The following is a 24,419-nucleotide window of genomic DNA, read 5'->3' on the forward strand; positions in this document are numbered from 1 at the left end:
ACAATAAGTCGGTTTTTCTTCCTGACTCTATAACTCCAGAACGCACGAACCGATTTTCACGGTTTTGCATTCGTTGGAAAGGTCTCTGGCTCCATGAGGTCTATAGAAAAACAAAACAGAAAAAACTTCAAGAGAAAAGCAGGAAAACCATTTTATGGCAAGACAACGTTTGCCGGGATAGCTAGTTATCTATATAGTCTAGTTTAAAAAAATGGTATGTAATCAAAAAGTGAAGATGTTTACGAAAACTGTGCGGATGTCTACGAAATTTGTGTAGAATGTCTACGCAAACTTTGTAGATGTCTACGAAAATCGTGCAGGTGTCTACGCAAACTTTGTAGATGTCTACGAAAATCGTGCAGGTGTCTACGCAAACTTTGTAGATGTCTACGAAAATCGTCCAAGCGCCTACGAAAACTGTTCTGGCCATTTAGCCGAAACATTTTCGTTTTCGCTTCGTTATAGAATCGCCGATCAAAATGTATGGAATTGACATAAGACGAGTTGAACGTCAACGTCATATTAACGAACGCTTATGTCAATTCCATACATTATCATCGGCGATTCTATAACGAAGCGAAAACGAAAATGTTTCGTTTTCGCTTCGTTATAGAATCGCCGATCAAAATGTATGGAATTGACATAAGACGAGTCGAACGTCAACGTCATATTAACGAACGCTTATGTCAATTATTCCATTCATCGGCGATTCTATAACGAAGCGAAAACGAAAACATTTTGGCTCACCCCCCTGATAGCTGTACCGTACATGTTATCTAATTGTAGGTACAGATAATGCGTATGCTGTTCTGTTGTAACAGTAGTATTAACTTTACTACAAGTTACAACTTCTGTTCAGCTTACCTGCACCAGTGTGACCGATAATTTCTGTTCAGCTTACGTGCAACAGTTTGCTCTACATTATTTAAAATAAGCGCTTATTATTAGCTTTCATCTCATCTCACTATAGTTTATAGAGGTACTTTAACTATATCAATTCGAGGCTTCGTATCTAATAGATTCTTAGCAATATTTTAAGCACAGAGTTGGTGCCATGACTAGCCACTAGGAGTATCTAAGTAGGTAGGTAAGTATATTACCTATATACGTACTTATTCCTAGTCTTTAGTTCCTAGTAGGTAATTTAGTGTGTTGACATTGATTAGTGCGATGTTGATACTTGATAGCACGAGTTTGCTCTCTGAATACTCAAGCCGTAGGAATGGTATCTGATTGCTGGCTCAGACACAGGCACGTCTAATACGTGTCGGTAATTGCAAATACACGAAATTCCCGTATTTCCTATTGACTACATGGTAAGGCAATATTGTTATTGTGATACTAAGTGAAATTTCTAGAATAGAATTAAGTTTGCAATCATCAGTCCACATTAAAAAATTAATCCCCGTTTTGATTAATTGAGCCTACAAGTTTTTAGGCTTAACCGTGCATAAAAACTGTTTTTAGGATCAACAATAATTTAATTTAAAAGTAAGTACAATAATTAATTTACTAAAACTAACCTTAAAACATAATACGTGTACCTAAGGCTAAGAGCAGGTCGGTCTTTACTTTTTAGGGTTCCAAAGGGTATAAACGGGACCCTATTACTGAGACTTCGATGTCTGTCCGTCTGTCTTCAGGCTGTAACTCAAGAACCGCTATAGCTAGATATCTGAAATTTTCACAGATTGTGTATTTCTGGTGCCGTTATTGTAACAACAAATACGAAAACCAAAATAAAATATTTAAGGGTGAACATACAACAAACGTGATTTTTTTGGCCTTTTTTGCTCGTAATCAATATTGGTAGCAGGTAGGCACTCCACACTTGAGATACCGACTCACAATATTTGTATTTTAACTAATTATAAAACTAATTATAAAAAAACTAATTATAGAATTAAAATAAAATAAATATTTAGGAGGAGCTCCCATATAAAAACACAATTTTTTGGCAACTTTCGCTCAATAACAGAACGGAACCCTTCGTGCGCGAGTCCGACTCATACTTGGCCGATTTTTTGCACGTTATTTACATGTCGGCACTTTGACATGAAACGTAACGAATGTAGCTGGATTTTTGTGACACTTGAGGCGTAGGCTCTCAGCAAATGAACGCCATGGCTTGCACTGTAATACAGAGAGCAGTCGTGGTATAAAAACACCCAGCGTAAATAGACCCCCGTTACGACGTCGATGCGAGGAAAATGTACTCCAAATTACGAATCCAGGGTTCCCTTTAAATGGTAATTGTCGAAGTACATCGCTGCGCATTTGAAGGATTGAATGCTCGAAGGTAGGTAATGATTGTTTTTTTAATTCACCTGCATTTTTAATGATCTTCCATTGTGGCCGCTCGACTCTGTCCGGTTCGTTTGTTTTGTTTGTCGTTTTTAAAAGCGATCAGTCAACTTTTTTAACTAGATGAATGTTTGTGTCTACCGGACTGAGCGAAATGAGTGATGAAGCTGCAGAACTGTTTTTTTTGTTGATGACACATTCAAATATAATCTATATATATAAAATGGATTTTCAATGATTGTGTTAGTAATGCTAAAACTCGGAAACGGCTAAACGGATTGGGCTAATTTTAGTCTTAAAATATTCTAAGAAGTCCAGGGAATGTTTTAAAGTGACACGAAGTACGCCGGGACAGCTAGTAATTAATAAATAAATATTTTTTAAACGTATTTACGATTCAAGCTAGGTTAGCAGATATCCGAACCTAACAACCCTTACATTGAAGAGACACTCAGTTTAGGTTATCGACTGTGAGTGAGCGTTGAGTGAGCGACGACATATTGACAAACTTTCAGGCGTTTTACATGTAGGCCATATGGCCACGTTTACACTAAGTATATGACATATTTACACAGTTTACACTTAACGAGGTATACCTAGATATTTTTATCAAAATGGCAATCAACAAGACTAAGTAGTTGATGCGAAATTTCCATACCAAATTTCAGCAAAATCGGTTCAATAGTTGTGGCGTGAAGAGGTACCAGACCGACAGACAGATATACACACTTTCACATTTATAATATTAGTACGGAATAACCTGTGAGAAGTCGCTTCTAAATTTGTAAAACGGATAGGCGCGCACTAGCATTTTGCTCGTTTATACATATTCCACCGTCAATACGTCAGCTGCACGGTTTATTCAAAAGGTTTATTTTTATCTGACATTTTGTATCTATTAAGCCAGGTCGCGCACTTGTCAGTGACATAAGTTACGAGTGGTAGGCGTTTTCCCGCTGTGCTGTCGCGCGCATTGTCCTGTCCAAGTGGTCCCCGACTCATTTGCAGCCCCCAGGTAGCTTTACTATTTTTGTAGTACTATTTTTACTTGGATTCGATGAAATGCAAGTTCGACAGTTCTTATTTTGCCATAGTATGTGCAGATAAGTTAGATAAGTATTGAAATAATAACTTTTGCTCTACTTCAATAACTTATTGATCGTGTTTTATTATTAGTTCATTTGTTTTCACTAGCTAAAGCATTTACTAGTGAATAAAATGTATATATAAAACTGTACGTTCGTAACGAAAATAATTGATTTTTATGAGACTTTATATTGCTAGAACAATACGACTCCAATACTAGGGTATAACCGTCGAAAGCCAAAAACAGTAAAACGGAACGCTTAAAATCAAAGGCTAATGAATTCGAAGCTCTTAATTAACTTTTGTAGATTTCATTTCAAATAATTACCTACTATTTATGAACGGACCGCTCACAAGAAACTTAATTAGATTTTTAATTAAATATAATATAATATTATATTAATAAGTAGGATTGTTACAGGAACGTATTAGGTTGATACACTATTTTTATACAATAGTTTTTGGTCTACCAACTGGTATGGGTTGGTATACAAAATAGTGACGTAAGAATAATACCTACTCTAAATATATCTAATAGAAAAAAAAATACGTAACTTAATTACAAAAATCATAATGAAATTTTGTGTGCACTTAGTAGAAAAATGTGTAGTATTAAAAGAATGTGTATTAAAAAAAAAGTGTAATATGTAAGCACGGCACAAAAAAATATCTTTTCTAAAATTTTGATTAGAATAGAACCTAAGACTGGTGCACAACTCCACTACGCAGCCTACGCAGAAAAGTAGCGTCTTCCCGCCTATATAAATAGAAAACTGTGACTATACCTTTTCAGTCTTACCGAACCTGCCAGTCATAATAATTCGTGATCCAAAATGAGGGAATCATTTATAATAATTATATCTCTGGTAATTTGTACTGCGCGATGTACGGACGTGGGCAGGGACGGTTTTAACTTTTACAAAGGTAATTGATGGTTAACATTAGATGCAAGTAACAATTTAGTGCTATAAATAAAATTATAATAACTCTATGTACGTGTGGTTGATGTAAACAAGTGAAGTGTCCCCACAGAAAGTATTTTCTGTGTCCTCTGTTGTACAGTTCGATTCATTGTTAACTAGCTATTTGACCGAGCTTTGCTCGGTATTCGACAAAACACGAATAAAATGACATTTTCTAAAAATGATTCCTAGCTAGATCGATTTATCGCCCCCGAAACCCTCTATACCTATACTAAATTTCGTGAAAATCGTTGGAACCGATTCCTAGATATAAAATAACTATCTATATACTTATATACAAGAATTGCTCGTTTAAAGATATAATATAAGATTACAGAGTTAGCTAATGTAATTCTACATATTTTAATAACTTTATTAACATTTCAACAACCCCCTCAGATTATATTCGTGCGCGTTACGACGAAGGCTTTGAAGATTACCCGGAAGTGGAAGACCGAGTCTTGTGTAAGTTTTCATTTCAGCAAGTCCAAGTATGTGTTACCTCTTGGCACCAAACAGTTTTTGTGCCGTTAAAAGCCGGACTCAAACTCTATAGACCGCAGTGTAATTTTATAATCATATTTGCTGTCAATAAAAAATTTCGTCGATAACAAAACCGGTCCCATACTCCACATCTAAACTAAATTTGACATAATATACCGCAATTTATGAAACTAAATTTTATTTTACTGGTACTTTAATCATTTTATTTTATTGTTTTAAAGCTGATGCTAAACGTTCCTAATTATATCAGAAAACTTTAGGTTTAGGTTATATTTAATACACTATTAGGTAATTATTTTGCTTGTGTCCTACACCAACATAGTATTTTAAGTTTGAATGCTATAATATCCTAATCATAACTTAATTATACAATACAACATTATAATCTCTACGAAAAAAATACTGTAGTAGTTAAACAAAGTTCCTGGCAAAATCTTATAATTTTTTATGGCTTTTGCCTTTTTCAGATTTTTATCGCACGCCGCTACCAATGTACCCACGGGTGTTGCCAGTGCTGGCGCAGGAGCACACGAAAAGAACAGAAAATATTTTCAAGAGTAAGTAAAAAAAAAAATGTTATTTTACAATATTTTTTTATAATCAATCTTATTGAGTTATCTCATATGCGTACGCCCAATTTAATATTATACACTGTAAGAGTTCATTACAGGATTATTACTATTGGCATTCCTATACGACAACGACCGCTAGCGACAAGTTAACCCGAGTGGAGACTCGGGCTAACTTGTCGCTAGCGGTCGTTGACTCCCTGTCAAAAACTTGTCATTTTCCATATAAACCGCGATTGACAATGTAGTGTCAGATATTGTCAATCGTGGTTTTATATGGGAAATGACAAGTTTTTGACAGGGAGTCAATGACCGCTAGCGACAAGTTAGCCCGAGTGGAGTATAGTACCTAATTGTAACAAAAACCTAAGGTGCCAATAATTGGATGACTGCCAACGTTTTGACCTAATTATGTTAAACTGCTTGCCTTCGCTTAGAAGTAATATTTTCATAATTATTTTAAAATTGCAGATCATATGATAAATAAGGATTATATAGTGAACAAGTCACGTGGCAAGAGAACCTCCAAGGCTGGCTTGTCACAGCTCATGCTGAGCAAACATGAAGCGAGTCCTATAATGTAAGTGTCAACGTGAACAAGAGTTAAGTTATTCATAATCGACACTGATAAATGTAAAATGCAAAGGTGCGTCTGTTTTCCGTTTCGCGCCATAACTGAGGACTATTTTTCATAAAGCTTGAATTCTCCAAACATTTTTTTTGAGTCTTGGGAAAAGACAAAGGATGGTTTTCGACACGGAAAAATGTCTTACAACTGTAAACAAAGTTGCTGTATAGTCCGTCAAGAAAGTGAAGAAATTAAAAAGTGGCAACATCGTAGTGCCCCATTTTCTTAGATTGATTTGAAAGGGATGACACTACGATGTTGCCACTTTTCAATTTCTTCACTTTCTTGACAGACTATAGTTAATATTTGTATAAAATAATAATTATAATTATGTGCAAGTACAGTAGGTAAGCTGTAGCATTGAATATATTGAAGTATTATGTTTAAAGGATTTAGAATCCACTCGTAAACGTTAGTCATGACATGATAATATATAATTAATATGTAAAAGTTGACCGTCAGAAACAATGTACAATTCCCAAACAATTCCCGATATCCAAATCGAAGCAGTGCAGTATATTGTACAGACTTTGACTACATAACACGGATTGCAGGTATTATGGTGGTAGGGCTGATCGGTGATCCCTTCTTTTCAGTCATAAAAAGACGAACAACTTTTTCGTCCAACGTCCAACAATGTTTGGCTAGCAACTCGAATTCGACTTATGACATTTGGTGGTCGGTGCTTCCATTAAAAAAGCGATAATTTATACGTCCTGGCCAGGCTCACAGTTTGTTTCTCTGACCCTGTCATCTTAGTCAAAGTTCAGACGCGAGTCGACGTGTTTCTCACAAAACACTGTTTGTTTAGGACCAAAGCTTTTTCGACATTTCTTTTCATATTCTAATATGTCTACTGATATATTTTATGCTTAAACGAGCTTTTGCCCGCGGCTTCGCTCGCGTTAAGAAGTATTATTATATACAAACTTTCATCCCCTATTTTAACCCCTTGGAGGTAGAATTGATCAAAATCCTTTCTTAGCGGATGCCTACGTCATATCATCGACCTGTATGCCAAGTTTCAGCCCGATCGGTCCAGTGGTTTAGGCTGTGCGTTGATAGATCACCATGTCAGTCAGTCACCTGTGAGTTTTATATATATATAGATAGATATACATTCCCGAAAATGTACATACTAATTACGCATTTAAATTGTATATTCACTAAAAATATACAATGTTACTGAATTTTCCAAATAAGTTTCTCTTATGTTGTTTTGTAAAATAAACTCGTTAAGAAGTCGACGAAACTTTGAAATTGCGTTTCTTAATTTTTATTTCAGAATCTTTAAGCTGCTGTGTATGTTTTTCACGAGCGAGTCTTAATTAGTGCTATGAAGTGTTCCTAATTAAAATAGTTGGAGCGGGCAAATTCACCTACGCCGTATGAAAACGAGGCTGGTAATTCGAATTAAAAACTTTATAACGGCAAAACGAATAATAAAAATAAAAACTTAAAAAACAAATCCAACATGTGAAATTTTCTTTTTTATATCTTTTACGCGTGTGCATAAACTTTCATTAGAGACTTTTATTTAAGAGAACAAAATTATGGATTTTATACATTATTTTTATACTTGATAATAAGCCACGTATTGTTTTATTTTTGAAACATAGATTCTACTGTCTACAAACTACATCGTATTTGCGAGAGACTGTGCGACATTTTAAATTTTATCGATTTCTAATTTCAATTTATTTCCAAAACGGCGCATTAACAAGATTTTAAAACATAATATAAAATTCTAATACCGGAGACAAAATTTTGTATATTTAACAAGAGCTTATTTAAAAAAAAACTACTTTGGCGCCAAATCCGCGTGGTTTTTATTCATCTGCATAGTAATAATATGAATGATGGGCGTAAGAATAAAGGGACAAGGACGATGTTTTATTTTTTGTTGTATTCGCCCCTTAAATAAGTTTTATGATTACAGGGATTCCGGGCATTTCTGTCCGTACGGCAAGTGAGGAGGATTCGTCTGGTAATTACCGCTTGTTTATGTTTCTGCTTTTTACGAGATTAATAATTCCCGAAGTTTTTATATCCGTAACAAGCTTGTTTACGGGGTAACGCTGTACGTACAAAATTGGTAATAAACTGTTTAACACGGTTTGATGGAAATAACAAAATAACAAATCCATACTAATATTATAAATGCGAAAGTGTGTCTGTCTGTCTGTCTGTCTGTCTGTTATCTCTTCACGCCCAAACCGCAGAACCGATTTTGCTGAAATTTGGCATGGAGATACCTTGAGTCCCGGGAAAGGACATAGGATACTTTTTGCCCCGGAGAAATGTACGGTTCCCACGCGATAAACTAATTTTGGCGCAACGGAGTTGCGGGCATCATCTAGTGGATATAATAAATATGACTGATAGGGTTCGAATACTAGAATTTATTGACTATAAGCAAACTTTCTTATAGTTTATACAAGAAAACTTTTGTACTCTACATTTTGGCGGGCCTGTTGTAGGAAATGAGACCCTAAATAAACTAGCGAGTGTGAAGTAGGTATATTAGAGATCCTGAAGGGTCTTACGCACATCTTTACGAGACAGGGCTAACTGAATGGGTGCGGTCGTCCCTACAACTTGTTAAGTTTATGCAACCCTTAGATAAAGGGGCAGTCGCTTACAGCCTTACAATATAGCGCGCTTCCTAATTATACTTTTCGTGACTTAATTAGCCATACAATATTATACAGAATGTGATAAAACATAGAATAATAACACTTCAGTCCTAGTAGACAAGTGGCAAGCGATTATCGTAAACGCTAACAAAATGTATGCGATTTGACATAAGTTATCGCTTCGCTAGCGAATACTAATGTTGGCGTTTACGACAATCGCTTGCCGCTTGTCAAGCCCCCTTTGGTGTTAAGGTGTAACAAAACTAAAAACTTTAGGTTGTGTATGAGTCTCTTGTATAGACTTCACTGTGGAAGCAGCAGCGCTACAACTTGCAAGAGTTTTTTTTAAAACTTTTGTATGGGCAAAGTCCTTCGTTTTGTTACACTATGTATAAAACGACCCTTTGGATGTTTTTTTGTCATTGAATTTAACAAAAGGCTTTAGTTTTTTAAACTTTTGCATGGGCAAAGTCCTTCGTTTTGTTACACAATGTATAAAACGACCCTTTGGATATCTTTTTGTCATTGAATTTAACAAAAGGCTTTAGTTTTTTAACTTTTGTATGGGCAAAGTATTATCCTTTGTTTTGTTACACCATGTATAAAACGACCCTTTGGATGTTTTTTTTGTCATTGAATTTAACAAAAGGCTTTATTTTCAGGTTAACCCACAAATCAGGAACAGCAGAATGCCATACTATATAAATATTTATTCGTTAACTCGTAATCAACACCAATAGACATAAGATCTGTTAAATAAAAATATTCCATTGGCATAGCGTTTAATTTACCCATAGCTAAAGCGACTACAAAAAATAAAGTTGCAAAGCCTCGTTTACTGGCGTTCTCGAACACATTATAATACGAAAAAATGCTGGAAATTGACGGGAAGTTGAGTAGAAAATATTCTATTAGGTGCTGGCCCACTTTCGAGAATAATGGGGTCTGGCGGGCCACGAGAGAAAAGACGGAATTGATTGGGCCACAGACAAAGGACATGCTCAATGCCCCGATATATTGTTTAAAAAATCGTACGAAAAATGTATTTAATGCTTATTTCAATATTAATTTACAAACAATAGACGTCAAACAAATATGTTTAATAAAAAACTTATTTTGTTCAGTATTTTATTTACTTAATTCTAATGTGAATAGAGAGGAAATTCGGTTTATTATAATTTTCGTATGTTATTTGAGGGAGCTACAACTTTTATTGTTTTCTCATAAATTAATTTTCATAATTTAATTTAGTATGATAAATATTACCAGCTAGTTGACGCCAGTAACTCCGTTGCCCCAAAACTTGCATGCGCGGCAACCGTACATTCTTTCGAGATAAAAAGTATCGCCCTTTCCCGGGACCCAAAGTATCTCCGTATATTTTAGCAAAATCTGTTCAGCGCAGCCATGGAGAGGTAACAAACAGACAGACAGAAATAACACTTTCGTATTTATAATGTGCGAATATCATAATTCATACTCGCACACGTAAAATACAGAACGTCTAGTTCTATGAAGCATTGAAGTTAAACTAATATTTATATAGGTACTATAATATAACCAAGAGAATTCGAATAATGTCGTTTCTATTAATGAGTCTACGAAGTCGATATAATATTATAGTGCCACAGAGTGCCTGTAACTTAGAGCCAGTCTACACGGCGCGTTACGACAGCGTTACGTCGACGCAGCACTGCCGTTGCGTGTGAACCTTGGTTATTTGTAAGTAAAAACATGCAAATAACCAAGGTGTTCACACGATGCGCTGCGTCGTGCCAGCAGCGCGCATCGCACATATGACGGACAGCAGTCCCTGAGACGAAGCGGGAGGGGGGTGTTGACGGACTGCTTCGTAATAACGCTGCGATGACGCAGCGCCCATGCAACGCTGGCGCAACGCGCCGTGTGGACTAGCTCTTAATCTTAGCTCAATAATTACTGTTGCTAGAGTCTAGATTAGCTCTTATTGTATCGAAATTCCTAGGTACCGGAGGGAATTATTAGAAATATTTGGTGCTGTTAGTGGCTTCGGTATTTCTGATATTGTTGCCAATAATTATCTACACTAGGAACACATGAAAATGTATAAACCCTTTAAGTTATAAACAATATATTTTACTGCTTACGCAAATATATTATTTAGCTGTCTTTGTCTAAGTAACCTTTTAATATATCAGATCTACGAATAGTTTTTATTATTCGTAGTATCAGACGAAAAAAAAACAAATAGATGAGTAATCGCATTGTATTTTTGAATGGGGTACGTATCTAGGTTAAATATAATAATATTAGTATAATAAAATTAATACTAATTAGTAATTACCTTCATTATTGAATATCTGAGATCTGAAAATTATTTGAATAAAACTAGAATCAGCTATGTTCGAGGAACTAACATTTTTTCATGGAAACGCTAAGGAAAGTGTCTGGAATACATTACTCCATTATTATTGCAAATTCACTTCGTGAACAAGCTGATAAATGCTCGCCATGACCGGCTGGGAATTTCCGAGAGAAATCAAACAGCGCCAGTTTGTTCTGCTAAAGAAAAGCTCTATAAAGTTCTTAACATTGTCTAAAGGTGGAATGCATAAGCGAGCAGCCGAATGCAACGCCTGCTAAACATAATTTTCCTTTATAGAGGAAGTTTCTGCGCCAGCGTAACTGTAAAGTTAAAATATACGTAAGTAAGTCGCTAATTTGAATAGGTTTGTATTTTCTCGTATGACCGTCAACCGTAAGCAATTTTGTTATGTTTCACAGTTATACACTTTTCTTAAAAATTTACAATTCATGCACTTCTTGTACTTTATTAATATATATTTTGTTACAATTTTAATGCTTTACTGTGGTTTTACACGACTTTTGATAACATGTCCCTCAGGTCGAAACCGGTCATGTAAAACATTAAAATTGTAACAAAATAATATATTAATAAAGTGCAAGAAGTGCATGAAAAGTATATATCATTTAATATTTATTACCCTTCTGTGAAACCCAGAAGCCAGAAGTTACAGTACATTCTATATTATGTTTCTTTAGATAAATCTGGTAGGTATTACTTGTACTCACTTGTGATATTATCATGCTTGGTCGGTATCTAAATCTTCAATATGTACGTACATGGGCGTACCCAGGTTCTGGGCCAGGGGGGGGCAAATTACCCAGGTTCTTGGCCAGGGGGGGGCAAATTACCCAGGTTCTGGGCCAGGGGGGGGGGGGCAATCTGATTTTTTATAAGCTAGGTGTTTATAAAGAATTAAAAAAAATATAATTTTTTGTGGTAAAAATATTGTATTGCAAACAAATGGCAAAAATTCGTATTCTTAATTTTTAATTTTTATAGATAAAGTAGTAGATAATATACTTAGTAGGGACGTCAACATGATCCAGGGGGGGCAGCTGCCCCCCTCTGCCCCCCCTCGGTACGCCCATGTGTACGTATTAATACACATATGTATTTTTTTCGAGTTTTAAAAATCCATTTTCCTTTTCACTTGAGCATCAGACCCAGGGGCGTAGCGTCCCTTGGCGGGGCCCCGTATAAAAATTTGTTTGGGGGCCCTTAGGAAGGGTAAAGATTTCTCAAAAAAGAAAAAATGTTTGCATAAAATTAAAATAAATATTTATTCATCATAATTATTATCTATCTGTCACATTTTTAAAAACAATTCAAATTAAATAATATATTAACACTCCAGTCTCCTTGCCTTTTTTCGGCAAACATTAATATCATTCATAGCTGATGATGACTTTAGTTGTTCTTAAGTTTCTGCCTCTATGGATATTAGACAATAGTGACAGGTCTGACAGGCCCATAGAAGTTCTTAAAATTTGAAAGCACGCTTTACTCGGGAAAAAAGAAATTATTACTTTTCTTATTTTTCTCATTTCTGAAATTGAAAAAAAAATTATGAAGTTTTATTAATTTTTGCTTACGCACCTGGGGGGGGGCCCGTAGGTCGGGGGCCCCGTATAATTGATACGGTTGATACGGCGGTAGCTACGCCCCTGATCAGACCATAATTTTATTATAGGGACCAGAAGTCCGACACAACCTATAAAGGAAGCTGCAAACATTATTAGGTCGTAAAAAAATGTTTCTCCTACTTTTGCTTCCTCTTGTTACAAAGTGGAACTAAATAACGAATCGACAAAATCGAGCACACAGAACATTTCTGATGAATACTGAACTTCGCCAATCAGAAATCCCAGCTAACTCCGAACAGAAGTTACATCAACAAAATGCTTAGTGTCTATTCAATTTGTCCGAGACGGGAAAATAAAAATGCTTGAAAAAATCCAGCTTCGAGTTGCAAGTTGTAATCAAGTGAAATAGGGTAATATGGTGAGTGCCAGACCTCGGTAATTCCATCCCCAGGAGATCCCCACTTCCATAGATTTGATTTTATTTCCGTCTATCTGATTATAGACTACGTTAGTAACCTTTTACACTGAGATTAAGTAGAATTCCCGCTTGATAGTGACCATTAGTATTGGTAGAGAAATATTATGTAGGCGCATTTACCTAAGTGTAGTAGGTATTAACTACAGTATTGTTTTATTGTTTAAAATACAATAAATAGTCCATCTGTCTAATAAGTCTAAAAAGCTATGGACATGCAGTCTTACAAATAATCATATTATACGTGGGAGAGCCATGCTTCGGCATGAATAGGCCGGCTCGACCGGAGAAATACCACCGTCTCACAGAAAACCGGCGTGAAACAGCGCTTGCGCTGTTTCACGCCGAGTGAGTGAGTTTACAGGAGGCCCAATTCCCATCCCTATCCTCCCCTATTACCCTATTCCCTCTTAAAAGGCCGGCACCTGCAGCTCTTCTGATGCTGCGAGTGTCCAGGGGCGACGGAAGTTGCTTTCCATCAGGTGACCCGTTTGCTCGTTTCCCCCCTTCTTTCATAAAAAAAATAAACAACCGTATGAGAATAACGTATGAAAAGCTCCGGTTGAAAGAAAAAGATTGTAATTTTTTTATGTGGGTTTTGTTGTGAAAATACTTACCTAAATAAAGGTCTTTATTTTTATTGAAAAAATAATGTTGTGTTTAATGATTTCCGATGTTTTCCCCATGAGGCGGGAAAAGGTTTGGGCGGATAAAACATGAAAATGACAATTTGGAATTCATATACAAAATATAATCCCAGTGTGAAATGGCCTGCTTTTCCACGATTTTGTGAGCCTCTCGTGTCTTCGTGTATTTCGCTAATTGCTCCCAATTTTCCTCTGAATTGGGGTTTTTATCCTAAAAGTATTCCATGGAAGAAAGCGCGTAGATAGGTAGATGATTGAGGACAGGCGCCAATAATTATATAATCGTGGAAATGTCTACAATTATATGGACGCTGTTAAGCATATAATTATAAGTACATATAATTATATTATGCTTATCATGATATTTGATACATCAACCCACAAATTGAGTTATGAATGCAGTCATGCTCTTTGGATCATTTAGAACAAAACTGCATACCTACATAATTCAACAAAAAATGTGGGTTAATGCACAAATGCTTAACAGTGCAGCGGCCATATACCTAACTATTGACGATACGATTATGCACGGAATGTAGGATTTTATATTCCATTTCAATTCATTTTGATCAAAATGCAAACAAAAAATGTTGATTTAACAAAAATCAAACAAAAACCCATTATCTAAAGTCTCTCAAAAAGTATTTCTGATACGAAAAATACATTGTTGTGGTTAGTACAATCTCTACAATGGGATTATTTTCGATAATATGAGATGTCTTCCAAATAACAGAAAAATAGAAAATCTTTTCTTGTCATCGGATGAAATTTGACGACGAGAAAAACCTTTTATGACATATTACTTTTTATGATCATAATAATGATGCGAAAAAAGTAGATTCGGTCTTTGGAAACTATGGCTAGTAAGTTGAGCTATATGTTATGTCAGGTGTTGGAGCTAGAAGAAGTAATTTTGTTCGTATCGGCATTTTTTCTTCACATTAGAATATGATGAATTACCACGATTGAGGAATGGAATTGCGGATATGCGCTGTTGTCTATAGAATTCGCAATTATCGTCGATAACGGGCAATTAAGGACGAATGTGACTTTCCATACCTTTGTGATGGCAATAATGAGCCAACGTGGAGAGGCTGATAAAAATTAACGACAAAACCCATAGTTATACCTGTTTCACTTCCTGATAAGCACCGGATAGGCTATCCACCACTTAAGTTGACAGATAGAGTATAGAGAATCTGTCAGATAATTTGTGGACATCCTATCCGGTACTTATCAGGAAGTGGTGAAACAGGCCCTTAACATAATAATATCTTCGTACTATCGAATAAATTCATAGGCAGGTGACGGACCTAATATCAGTTGGTCGGTTTATGTCAATTCAATATTAGTCGTTTTGTAATATAATTAAATGTCGGGTTATAGTATTATATTATATCGTGACCAAATTACGTAAGTTCTCCATCTACCTATGAATAAACTCTGACGGTACATAATTATTATATTATGCATGTAAATTTCGAAGCTCTACTATGGTATTTGTTTAGTATCATGAATTATTATCATTTAAATTCAACTCTTTCATGTTCGTACGCTCCAGTTCTCGTGTATTTTCTAACGAATTCTTAGTGAATGAATAGAGTCGAATAATTATATTCATACATTCTTTCAAAAGCCTTTATAAATATGCATTGCTTATTACGACGCGAGCTGGCGAAGTGCCACGCTATCGCGCTCTTCAGGAGGTATCTTTATTACAGTATAAAACTACGTTTAATGACGTTGTTTATTAATACGTATAGTGTAAACACACCTGAAAAATATTGATGAAAAGACACAAAAACTCTATTCCAAAATATACTCGCGACTGATTATGTTTTTTGGTTAATACGTTTCGCATGTAAAAGTTCAACTTTTTAGATATTATATGATTTTAACTGAAGCGGTGTCAGGTGTTTTTAAACGCTATTAGTAACAATAGTATTAGGGTGCGATCAGGTGTGCACGTGTTTTACTATAGCGTATGGGAAAACACGCGCGCAGCACGCACTAAATCCGCGCAGAGCCCACGCTCGAGCCGAGCGCGTGTTTTAACATACGCTATAGTACAATCCGCGCAGATCACGCGCACGTCTGATCGCGCCCTTACAAGGTCTGCTTATAAGCAGACCTTGTAAGGGCGCGAAAGAGTTGAATTTAAATGATAATAATTCATGATACTAAACAAATACCATAGTAGAGCTTCGAAATTTACATGCATAATATAATAATTATGTACCGTCAGAGTTTATTCATAGGCAGATGGAGAACTTACGTAATTTGGTCGCGATATAATATAATATTATAACCCGACATTTTATTATATTACAAAACGACTAATATTGAATTGACATAAACCGACCAACTGATATTAGGTCCGTCACCTGCCTATGAATTTATTCGATAGTACGAAGATATTATTATGTTAAGGGCCTGTTTCACCACTTCCTGATAAGTACCGGATAGGATGTCCACAAATTATCTGACAGATTCTCTATACTCTATCTGTCAACTTAAGTGGTGGATAGCCTATCCGGTGCTTATCAGGAAGTGAAACAGGTATAACTATGGGTTTTGTCGTTTATTTTTATCAGCCTCTCCACGTTGCCTCATTATTGCCATCACAAAGGTATGGATCGTCACATTCGTCCTTAATTGCCCGTTATCGACGATAATTGCGAATTCTATAGACAACAGCGCATATCCGCAATTCCATTCCTCAATCGTGGTAATTCATCATATTCTAATGTGAAGAAAAAATGCCGATACGAACAAAATTACTTCTTCTAGCTCCAACACCAGACATAACTATATAGATGAACTTACCAGCCATATAGTTATAAAGTCCAAAGACCGAATCTACTTTTTTCAGATCATTATTATGATCATAAAAAGCAATATGTCATAAAAGGTTTTTCTCGTCGTCACATTTCATCCGATGACAAAAGATTTTCTATTTTTCTGTTATTTGGAAGACATCTCATATTATCGAAAATAATCCCATCGTATAGATTGTACTAACCACAACAATGTATTTTTCGTATCAAAAATACTTTTTGACAGACTTTAGATAATGGGTTTTTGTTTGATTTTTGTTAAATCAACATTTTTTGTTTGCATTTTGATCAAAATGAATTGAAATGGAATATAAAATCCTACATTCCGTGCATAATCGTATCGTCAATAGTTAGGTATATGGCCGCTGCACTGTTAAGCATTTGTGCATTAACCCACATTTTTTGTTGAATTATGTAGGTATGCAGTTTTGTTCTAAATGATCCAAAGAGCATGACTGCATTCATAACTCAATTTGTGGGTTGATGTATCAAATATCATGATAAGCATAATATAATTATATGTACTTATAATTATATGCTTAACAGCGTCCATATAATTGTAGACATTTCCACGATTATATAATTATTGGCGCCTGTCCTCAATCATCTACCTATCTACGCGCTTTCTTCCATGGAATACTTTTAGGATAAAAACCCCAATTCAGAGGAAAATTGGGAGCAATTAGCGAAATACACGAAGACACGAGAGGCTCACAAAATCGTGGAAAAGCAGGCCATTTCACACTGGGATTATATTTTGTATATGAATTCCAAAGTATCTTTATTACAGTATAAAACTACGTTTAATGACGTTGTTTATTAATACGTATAGTGTAAACACACCTGAAAAATATTGATGAAAAGACACAAAAACTCTATTCCAAAATATACTCGCGACTGATTATGTTTTTTGGTTAATACGTTTCGCATGTAAAAGTTCAACTTTTTAGATATTATATGATTTTAACTGAAGCGGTGTCAGGTGTTTTTAAACGCTATTAGTAACAATAGTATTAGGGTGCGATCAGGTGTGCACGTGTTTTACTATAGCGTATGGGAAAACACGCGCGCAGCACGCACTAAATCCGCGCAGAGCCCACGCTCGAGCCGAGCGCGTGTTTTAACATACGCTATAGTACAATCCGCGCAGATCACGCGCACGTCTGATCGCGCCCTTACAAGGTCTGCTTATAAGCAGACCTTGTAATGACATTGACATAAATGACAGTTTAAAAATAATGTGCTATGATAATAATAAAGTAATGCTTTGAGAAGTTTGAGAGATCAATCAGGGTAAAGATGATTTTTAACTGACCTCCAAAACTTCTTGCTTGAGCTATTATGTCCAGCTGAAAACAGCACTTAAAGATTAAAAAGAATAGATCTAACAATGAAACTGAATAGCACCTATGATGAGCATCCTGTGAGTTGGCAGCACTGCTAAATGAAAAACGTGCTTCACGAAATGCCCGCTGCACTTAATTTATTTAACTAGCTCATTGTTTCCTTCTCAAAATGACTTCGCTTGTCTTTCATTTAAAGGGAACCAAATTAGCACTACTTTTAGCATTTGTTGTTGGGTTTTCTTTTACGTTTGCTTATTTAGTATACGATAGGTCTTGATGCGTATCCAGAGGTACCAGGCGTTGGCAAAATTTCGTTTTCTAATTTGAACCCTTCCGAATCAAAATGTTGCCGACCTCTGACATAACTAACCTAGATAATAATATTATGAAATATAAATTTACCTAGATAATATTATGTTTACCTACTTTTAATAATAACATTGAAAATGGCCCATTAGTAATAATTAAAAAAAATCGGCCAAGTGCGAGTCGGACTCGCGTACGAAGGGTTCCGTACCATTATACAGCAAAATTAGGCCAAAAAATGTGTTTTTTTGTATGGGAGCCCTCTTTAATTTTCTATTTTTAAAGTAAACACCAGTTTGAGATCAGAAACAAGACAGTTTATTTTTTTAATTTCGGGTTGCCAGTTCAAACACTACATACCTTTCCCTCATGTTAACAATTAAGTAGTCTATACCTATAACAGCACTTAGGATAATTTCTATTATAGAAACATATTTAAGCACTTATTTAATTTGCAACATAATATTATAGAATTAATGAATAAGTTGAACATACACATATGTTTGATAAAATAATACTTAACTGAAATTAACATCATAAGCTTATGTAACAAAATCACAATAACACTTATATCCGTCTTGCAAACATTTTAATCAGTATCAAGCATTTAAAGCTTGAGTCTAAGTTTAATCCAAAGATAAACTTAACCACTTAAAGTTAGAATAACTTAATATAAGAAAACCAACAATTAAACACAATTTAGACTTAGTCAGTATTGGGAATTCCAATCATATCTGGCCATAATTCAGGTGGTGGAATGATGATTGGAGTAAGGTCATCCTCAGAGCTTTCTTCTGCTCCTGACTCTCTTGGATGTTCGGAAGGCTCTACTCTATTTGGCCGTGCCAGGATCTGATCTATATGGCGTCTTTGCAGCCCACCATCTTCCATCCGCACCAAATAAGAAGCAGGGCCTTCCACCACCTCTACAACAGCTCTCTTCCATTTTTCTGGTCCATATGACCTTACTAAGACCAACTGGTTGACTGCAAACTTCCTATTTCTGGGCGTCTGTGCAGCATTCTCTAGCTGTACTTCACTTCTACTGGGTGCAGAATCCGGGTGAAGTACTGACACCGCAGTTCTGAATCGCCTTCTGTTCAGCATCTCAGCCGGTGATTTGTTTGTGGAGCCAGGTACAGTCCTTAGATAATACAATACTTTGCACAATCTCTCATGCCATGACAAATTCACATTCAACATCTTTTTAATCTTATTTTTAAAAGTTTGTATTGCTCTCTCTATTTGACCATTTGTTTGTGGATGGTATGGGGGAGAGTAAAGATGTTTAATCCCATTTTTCTCTAAAAATGTGTTGAACTCTTCTGAAGAAAAGGTTCTACCATTGTCGGAAACCACAGTATCCGGTAGCCCCTGTGCTATAAAAATTTTCCTTAAAATAGTAATAACTGTAGAACTGTTCATAGAATTAATCATCTCTGCCTCCAACCATTTACTGTAACTGTCAATCAGAACTAGAAATGTTTTACCTTGAAAGGGACCGGCAAAATCGATATGAACTCTGCTCCATGGCTTCTCTGGTACGATCCAGGACTGTGGGTCTTTAGGTGGATTGTTGCGTACAGATTGGCATTGTTCACATTCAGCAACCACATGTTCAATTTCTTTATCCATATCCACCCACCAGACATAACCACGCGCGTAAGCCTTTGTCTGAACCATTCCTGCGTGAGGCTCGTGAAGGAGTTTCAGGACCCGTCCCTGTAGCGTTGAAGGAATCACAACTCTATTAGACCAAAGCAGACAGTCTTTATTATGCGATAGTGCCTCGCGCTTGTTCCAAAACACCTGTAAAGCAGGGTCAGAATTCTTCCTAGGCCAGCCGTGTAAAACATGAAAAATGACTTTTTGTAACAGTGGATCCTTTTTGGTTTCTTCCGCAATCTTTCTCGCATCTAATTGCCAATTACCAGGTTGCTCTTCTAACAGTAACACTTCTCTTAAAATTTCTTCATCCTTGGTGGCTGTAGCAGGAATAGTCCACCTGCTAAGAGCATCTGCATTGCCAATATCCTTGCCGGCTCTATATTTAATGGAATAGTCATAACATGCCAGTTTCAATGACCACCTGAGCATCCTGGGTGAAACTTGCTCTGGAATTGGTTTAGCAGGATTGAATAGCCCAATCAGTGGTTTGTGATCAGTCACTATGCAAAACTTCCGACCCATCAAGAACTCATGAAACTTGGATAGTCCAAACATGATAGCCAGGGCTTCCTTGTCAATTTGTCCATAGCGCCTCTCATGTGCTTGTAAGGTTCTTGAAGACATCATTATGGGTCTCTCAGAGCCATCTTCCATAATGTGAGCAATAATCGCTCCTAGTCCATATTCACTGGAATCACAAATGAGTAGTATTTCTTTATTTAGGTCATATCCAACCAAGGTAAGATCCGATGACAGCAACCTCTTCGCTTCATTAAATGCTGTATGTTCTTTGTCACCCCATGTCCAAGGTCTTTTTGATTCCAACAGCCGATACAGTGGTTCTAGAACTGTACTCTTGTCGGGTAGAAATTTTTCATAAAAATTATACAAACCCAAAAAGGCTCTTAAGGTCTCTCTATTAGTTGGAGCTGGTTTCTCTAGGATCTCTTTGACTTTAGCAGGTGACGGATGAAGACCATCAGCATCAATCATATGTCCCAAAAATGTGATACTATTGGCAGCAAACACACACTTTTTAATATTTAGTCTAAGTCCCAACTCTTGCAGCTTCTTCAAGACCTGACGCAATCTTCCATCGTGTTCTTCTTTCGTGGCACCAGTAATAGCTATGTCGTCTAACAGACATGCTACGCCCTCCATACCAGCTAATGCAGAAGACATTACTCGTTGAAAGATGGCCGGTGCTGCACTGACTCCAAAAGCTAGTCGATTTACCTTCATTAAGCCAATATGTGTGTTCCAGGTTAATAGTTTTGCTGTTTCTTCATCTACTTTCATTTGCGTGTAAGCCTGTTTTAAATCCAACTTTGTGAAAATTCTTCCTCCACTTAACTTCACAAAAGCTTCATTTGATGTAGGTAATGGATATGATTCTGTTTCAATAGCAGCATTCACAGTAGAACGGTAGTCACCACATAATCTTAATGACCCATCAGGTTTTTTAACTATAGTGATAGGCGTAGCCCATTCTGAATATCTTACTAGGGTAAGTACCCCAGTGTCTACCATTTTCTGTAGCTCCTCTTCGACCTGTTTTTTCAACGGAAAAGGTACAGAGCGGGCTCTCATAAATTGTGGCTTAACATCTGCATGTACATGTAAAGAAACTTCGGGACCTGTATACTGGCCTAGATCTTCTTGAAAAATTTCTGCGAATTCTTCTTTGTAAGGTTTCACATCATCGTCAGACCAGCACAGTCCTATTACCTCTAACTGCAGAGGTTGGAACCAGTTCCTTCCCAGAAGATTGGGGCCATGACCAGACACCACTATTAACTCACATTGAGCCTCTTTGTTCCCCAATTTCACACATACATTGGCCAACCCTTTTACTTCAATTGGCTCCTTTGTCCAGGTAACCAATTTCACATTTGTTTTCTGTAAAGGTGGAGGTGTCTTCCATAACTTCGTGAATGTCTCTTCTGCCATAATTGTTCTGGAGGCACCTGAATCAATCTCCATCACAACATTCACACCCTCTATTGTCACCTCCGCAGTAATAGGGGCTGGAGAACTGCCTCCAAAAGCAAAAATCCCCATCATCTAGTCAGGTCCGGTAGTGTTTGTGCATTCCTCACTTAAATCTTGCACCTGATGGAGCCGAGAACGTTTCTTATGGCAGGCGGCGGCTATGTGCCCAAATCTCTTACAATAGTAGCACTTTGCTTTGGTAAACTGACACCGCTCGCTTTCTCTATGCACTCGTGAGCATCTTCGACATTCATTCGATTTGATGTTACCTATATCCATCGGCTCAACAGTCTCAACACTAGTACTGTCGGACGAAACTTGTTTTGAATCGCTAGCCATAGCAGTGGTGTACATATCTGGATACAGAACTTGGTAATTGAGACACATCTGTAGTGCCACCTCATAGGTTAAGTCCTTTGACTTCTCTTTCGTTTTAAGCAAATCGCGTCTCAAACGATCATCCCTTACACCTAGTACTAGCCGATCTCTCAATTGGCGTTTTAAATCCGAGAAATTACACTTTGCACTCAGAGAATTAATAGCTGCTACAAAGTCTTGTAAGCTTTCACCATGTTCTTGTTGACGTTTGTGAAATTTTCCCGCCTCGAGAATCTCGTTCACTTCGGGACGGTAAAACTTGTCGAGAATATTGAATATTTCAATTAAATCCACGTCAACCGGTCTTTTTGGCACTAATAATGACGCAATTAAGGCATATGTGTCCCTTCCGCACTGAGATAAAAACAATGATCGTCCTTTGTTGAGGTTATCTTGACCCACGCCAGCGGCGTCGAGCGCGCACATCAATTGTTCTTTATAGTCCCGCCACTTATCAGTTTTTGGGTTAAATACACCCGGAAACACGATATTCGCAATATTAGCCGTCATTATGCACTATTGAACACTAATTTATCTCCTCGTCGCCAATAAAGTAAACACCAGTTTGAGATCAGAAACAAGACAGTTTATTTTTTTAATTTCGGGTTGCCAGTTCAAACACTACAATTTTATTTTAATATTATTATTACATAATAAAATACACGTATAACTAAGGACTTTGAGAAAAATTCAAAAAAGAAAAATTGATATAGAGAAAAAAATTCCAAAAAATCACGTTTGTTGTATGGGAGCCCTACTTAAATATTAATTTTATTTTGTTTTTAGTATTTGTTGTTATAGCGGCAACAGACATACATAATCTGTGAATATTTCAACTCTCTAGCTATTACCGTTCTTGAGTTACAGCCTGGCGACAGACAGACAGACCGACAGACAGACAGACAGACAGACAGACAGACGGACAGACGGACAGACGGACAGACAACGAAGTCTTAGTAATAGGGTCTCGTTTTTACCCTTTGGGTACGGAACCCTAAAAAGAAAACGAATATTATTGTAGTTTCAGCGATGACTATTTGATCAAAGCCGTAAAGCAGAATTAATTAATTAAAATACGCGGTTTCGGCTGGCATGAATATTTAATGTTCGACATTTTAGGTCTCGGCTTCAATTCAATTAAAAATTACTATCAGTTATGATTACAGTTGGACGAACAAAACTTATTATCATAGTGGATACGAGTAATGAATAATATACATTTTAATTTAACATTTATTATGTCTCTAAACGGTTTGTCGTTGCCGTTGCTAAATCCTATTTTACCGTGACGTGAAAAACGTGCCGCACCGTGCCGTGTAACGGAAACTTATAAAAGCGACTCTTGGCCGTTTGTCGACCGCCGCCGTCACCGGAACGTCACCGATAAAAATTCAAATAAAATGCCACTTTATGACCTAGTTCCTACCCCCTAGGGCCTTTTTTTTAAGTTGGGAAATGCTTGATGCATTCCCGACGGCCTGGGGGCCGCCAACCCAACCCAACGGTGCCTCCTCTCCGCGTGTCGCTGGGCCGCTGGACCCGCCTGAGGCGATGTTTGCAGCAGCCCAGACAGTGGCATCTGCTCTGCCAGCAGAACCATCCGCGCGGCTTGACTTCTGCCGCTTTCTCCGGGAGAGCGGAGACCCCCTAGGGCCTAGGCTATAGGTTTCATTACACTACAAACGGCGGCTGCATGCGTTGTCAGACTAATGTCGGTAGAAAATGAAACCTACAGCTCAGGTCATAAAGTGTCATTTTTTTTAATTTTTATCGGTGACGTCCCGGTGACGGTGGCGGTGAACGAAAGTATATAGATTCATTACTTCTAATGTTAAGTACTCACATGCGGTTTTGCTCGATAGTTTTACTCCAAATCGAGTAATAATCACTGTGTGGACCGCAAAACTCACAGCTCGAAGGCTCGATGCGAGATCGAGCCGCTAAAAAGCTCGCATCGAGCCGGCTCGATGGAATTAAATAAAACTTTCGAGCAATGCTGAATGTGTGGACGAAATCCCGAGCGCGGGTTTTGCTCGACGTTATTGCTCGATCGAGCAAAACCGTATGTGAGTATTTAGCATAAGAATATTAAATATACTTTTTAAATTAATTTATGGTGCGTCTGGTTGCGTAGGAATGTTGGCAATTTTC

General features: G+C 36.9%; 1 protein-coding gene across 2 annotated transcripts; it reads left to right on the forward strand.

Annotated features, from left to right (window-relative positions):
• Positions 1–2,119: 2,119 nt before the first annotated feature.
• Positions 2,120–9,422, forward strand: LOC121740489. 2 transcript variants are annotated; one of them, XM_042133191.1, is made up of 6 exons: positions 2,120–2,299; positions 4,752–4,817; positions 5,324–5,413; positions 5,897–6,005; positions 7,993–8,040; positions 9,352–9,422. In XM_042133191.1, exons 1-5 carry the CDS (start codon positions 2,290–2,292, stop codon positions 8,024–8,026), a joined length of 309 nt encoding a protein of 102 aa, XP_041989125.1. In that variant the 5' UTR covers positions 2,120–2,289; the 3' UTR covers positions 8,027–8,040; positions 9,352–9,422. The 2 variants fall into 2 exon arrangements, with proteins under 2 accessions (XP_041989125.1, XP_041989123.1); XM_042133189.1 differs by lacking the exon at positions 2,120–2,299 and adding an exon at positions 4,164–4,314.
• The last annotated feature ends 14,997 nt before the right edge of the window (positions 9,423–24,419 follow it).

This window comes from Aricia agestis, chromosome 3 (genome assembly GCF_905147365.1).
Source record: "Aricia agestis chromosome 3, ilAriAges1.1, whole genome shotgun sequence".
NCBI lineage: Eukaryota > Metazoa > Arthropoda > Insecta > Lepidoptera > Lycaenidae > Aricia > Aricia agestis.

What these genes read in the sequence shown, in the direction of transcription:
- LOC121740489 (XM_042133189.1), top strand. Translation starts at nt 4,224, where the DNA reads ATGAGGGAATCATTTATAATAATTATATCTCTGGTAATTTGTACTGCG. An exon ending in CGGTTTTAACTTTTACAAAG is followed by an intron (nt 4,315 to 4,751) that starts GTAATTGATGGT and finishes CAACCCCCTCAG; the next exon opens with ATTATATTCGTGCGCGTTAC. An exon ending in AACAGAAAATATTTTCAAGA is followed by an intron (nt 5,414 to 5,896) that starts GTAAGTAAAAAA and finishes TTAAAATTGCAG; the next exon opens with ATCATATGATAAATAAGGAT.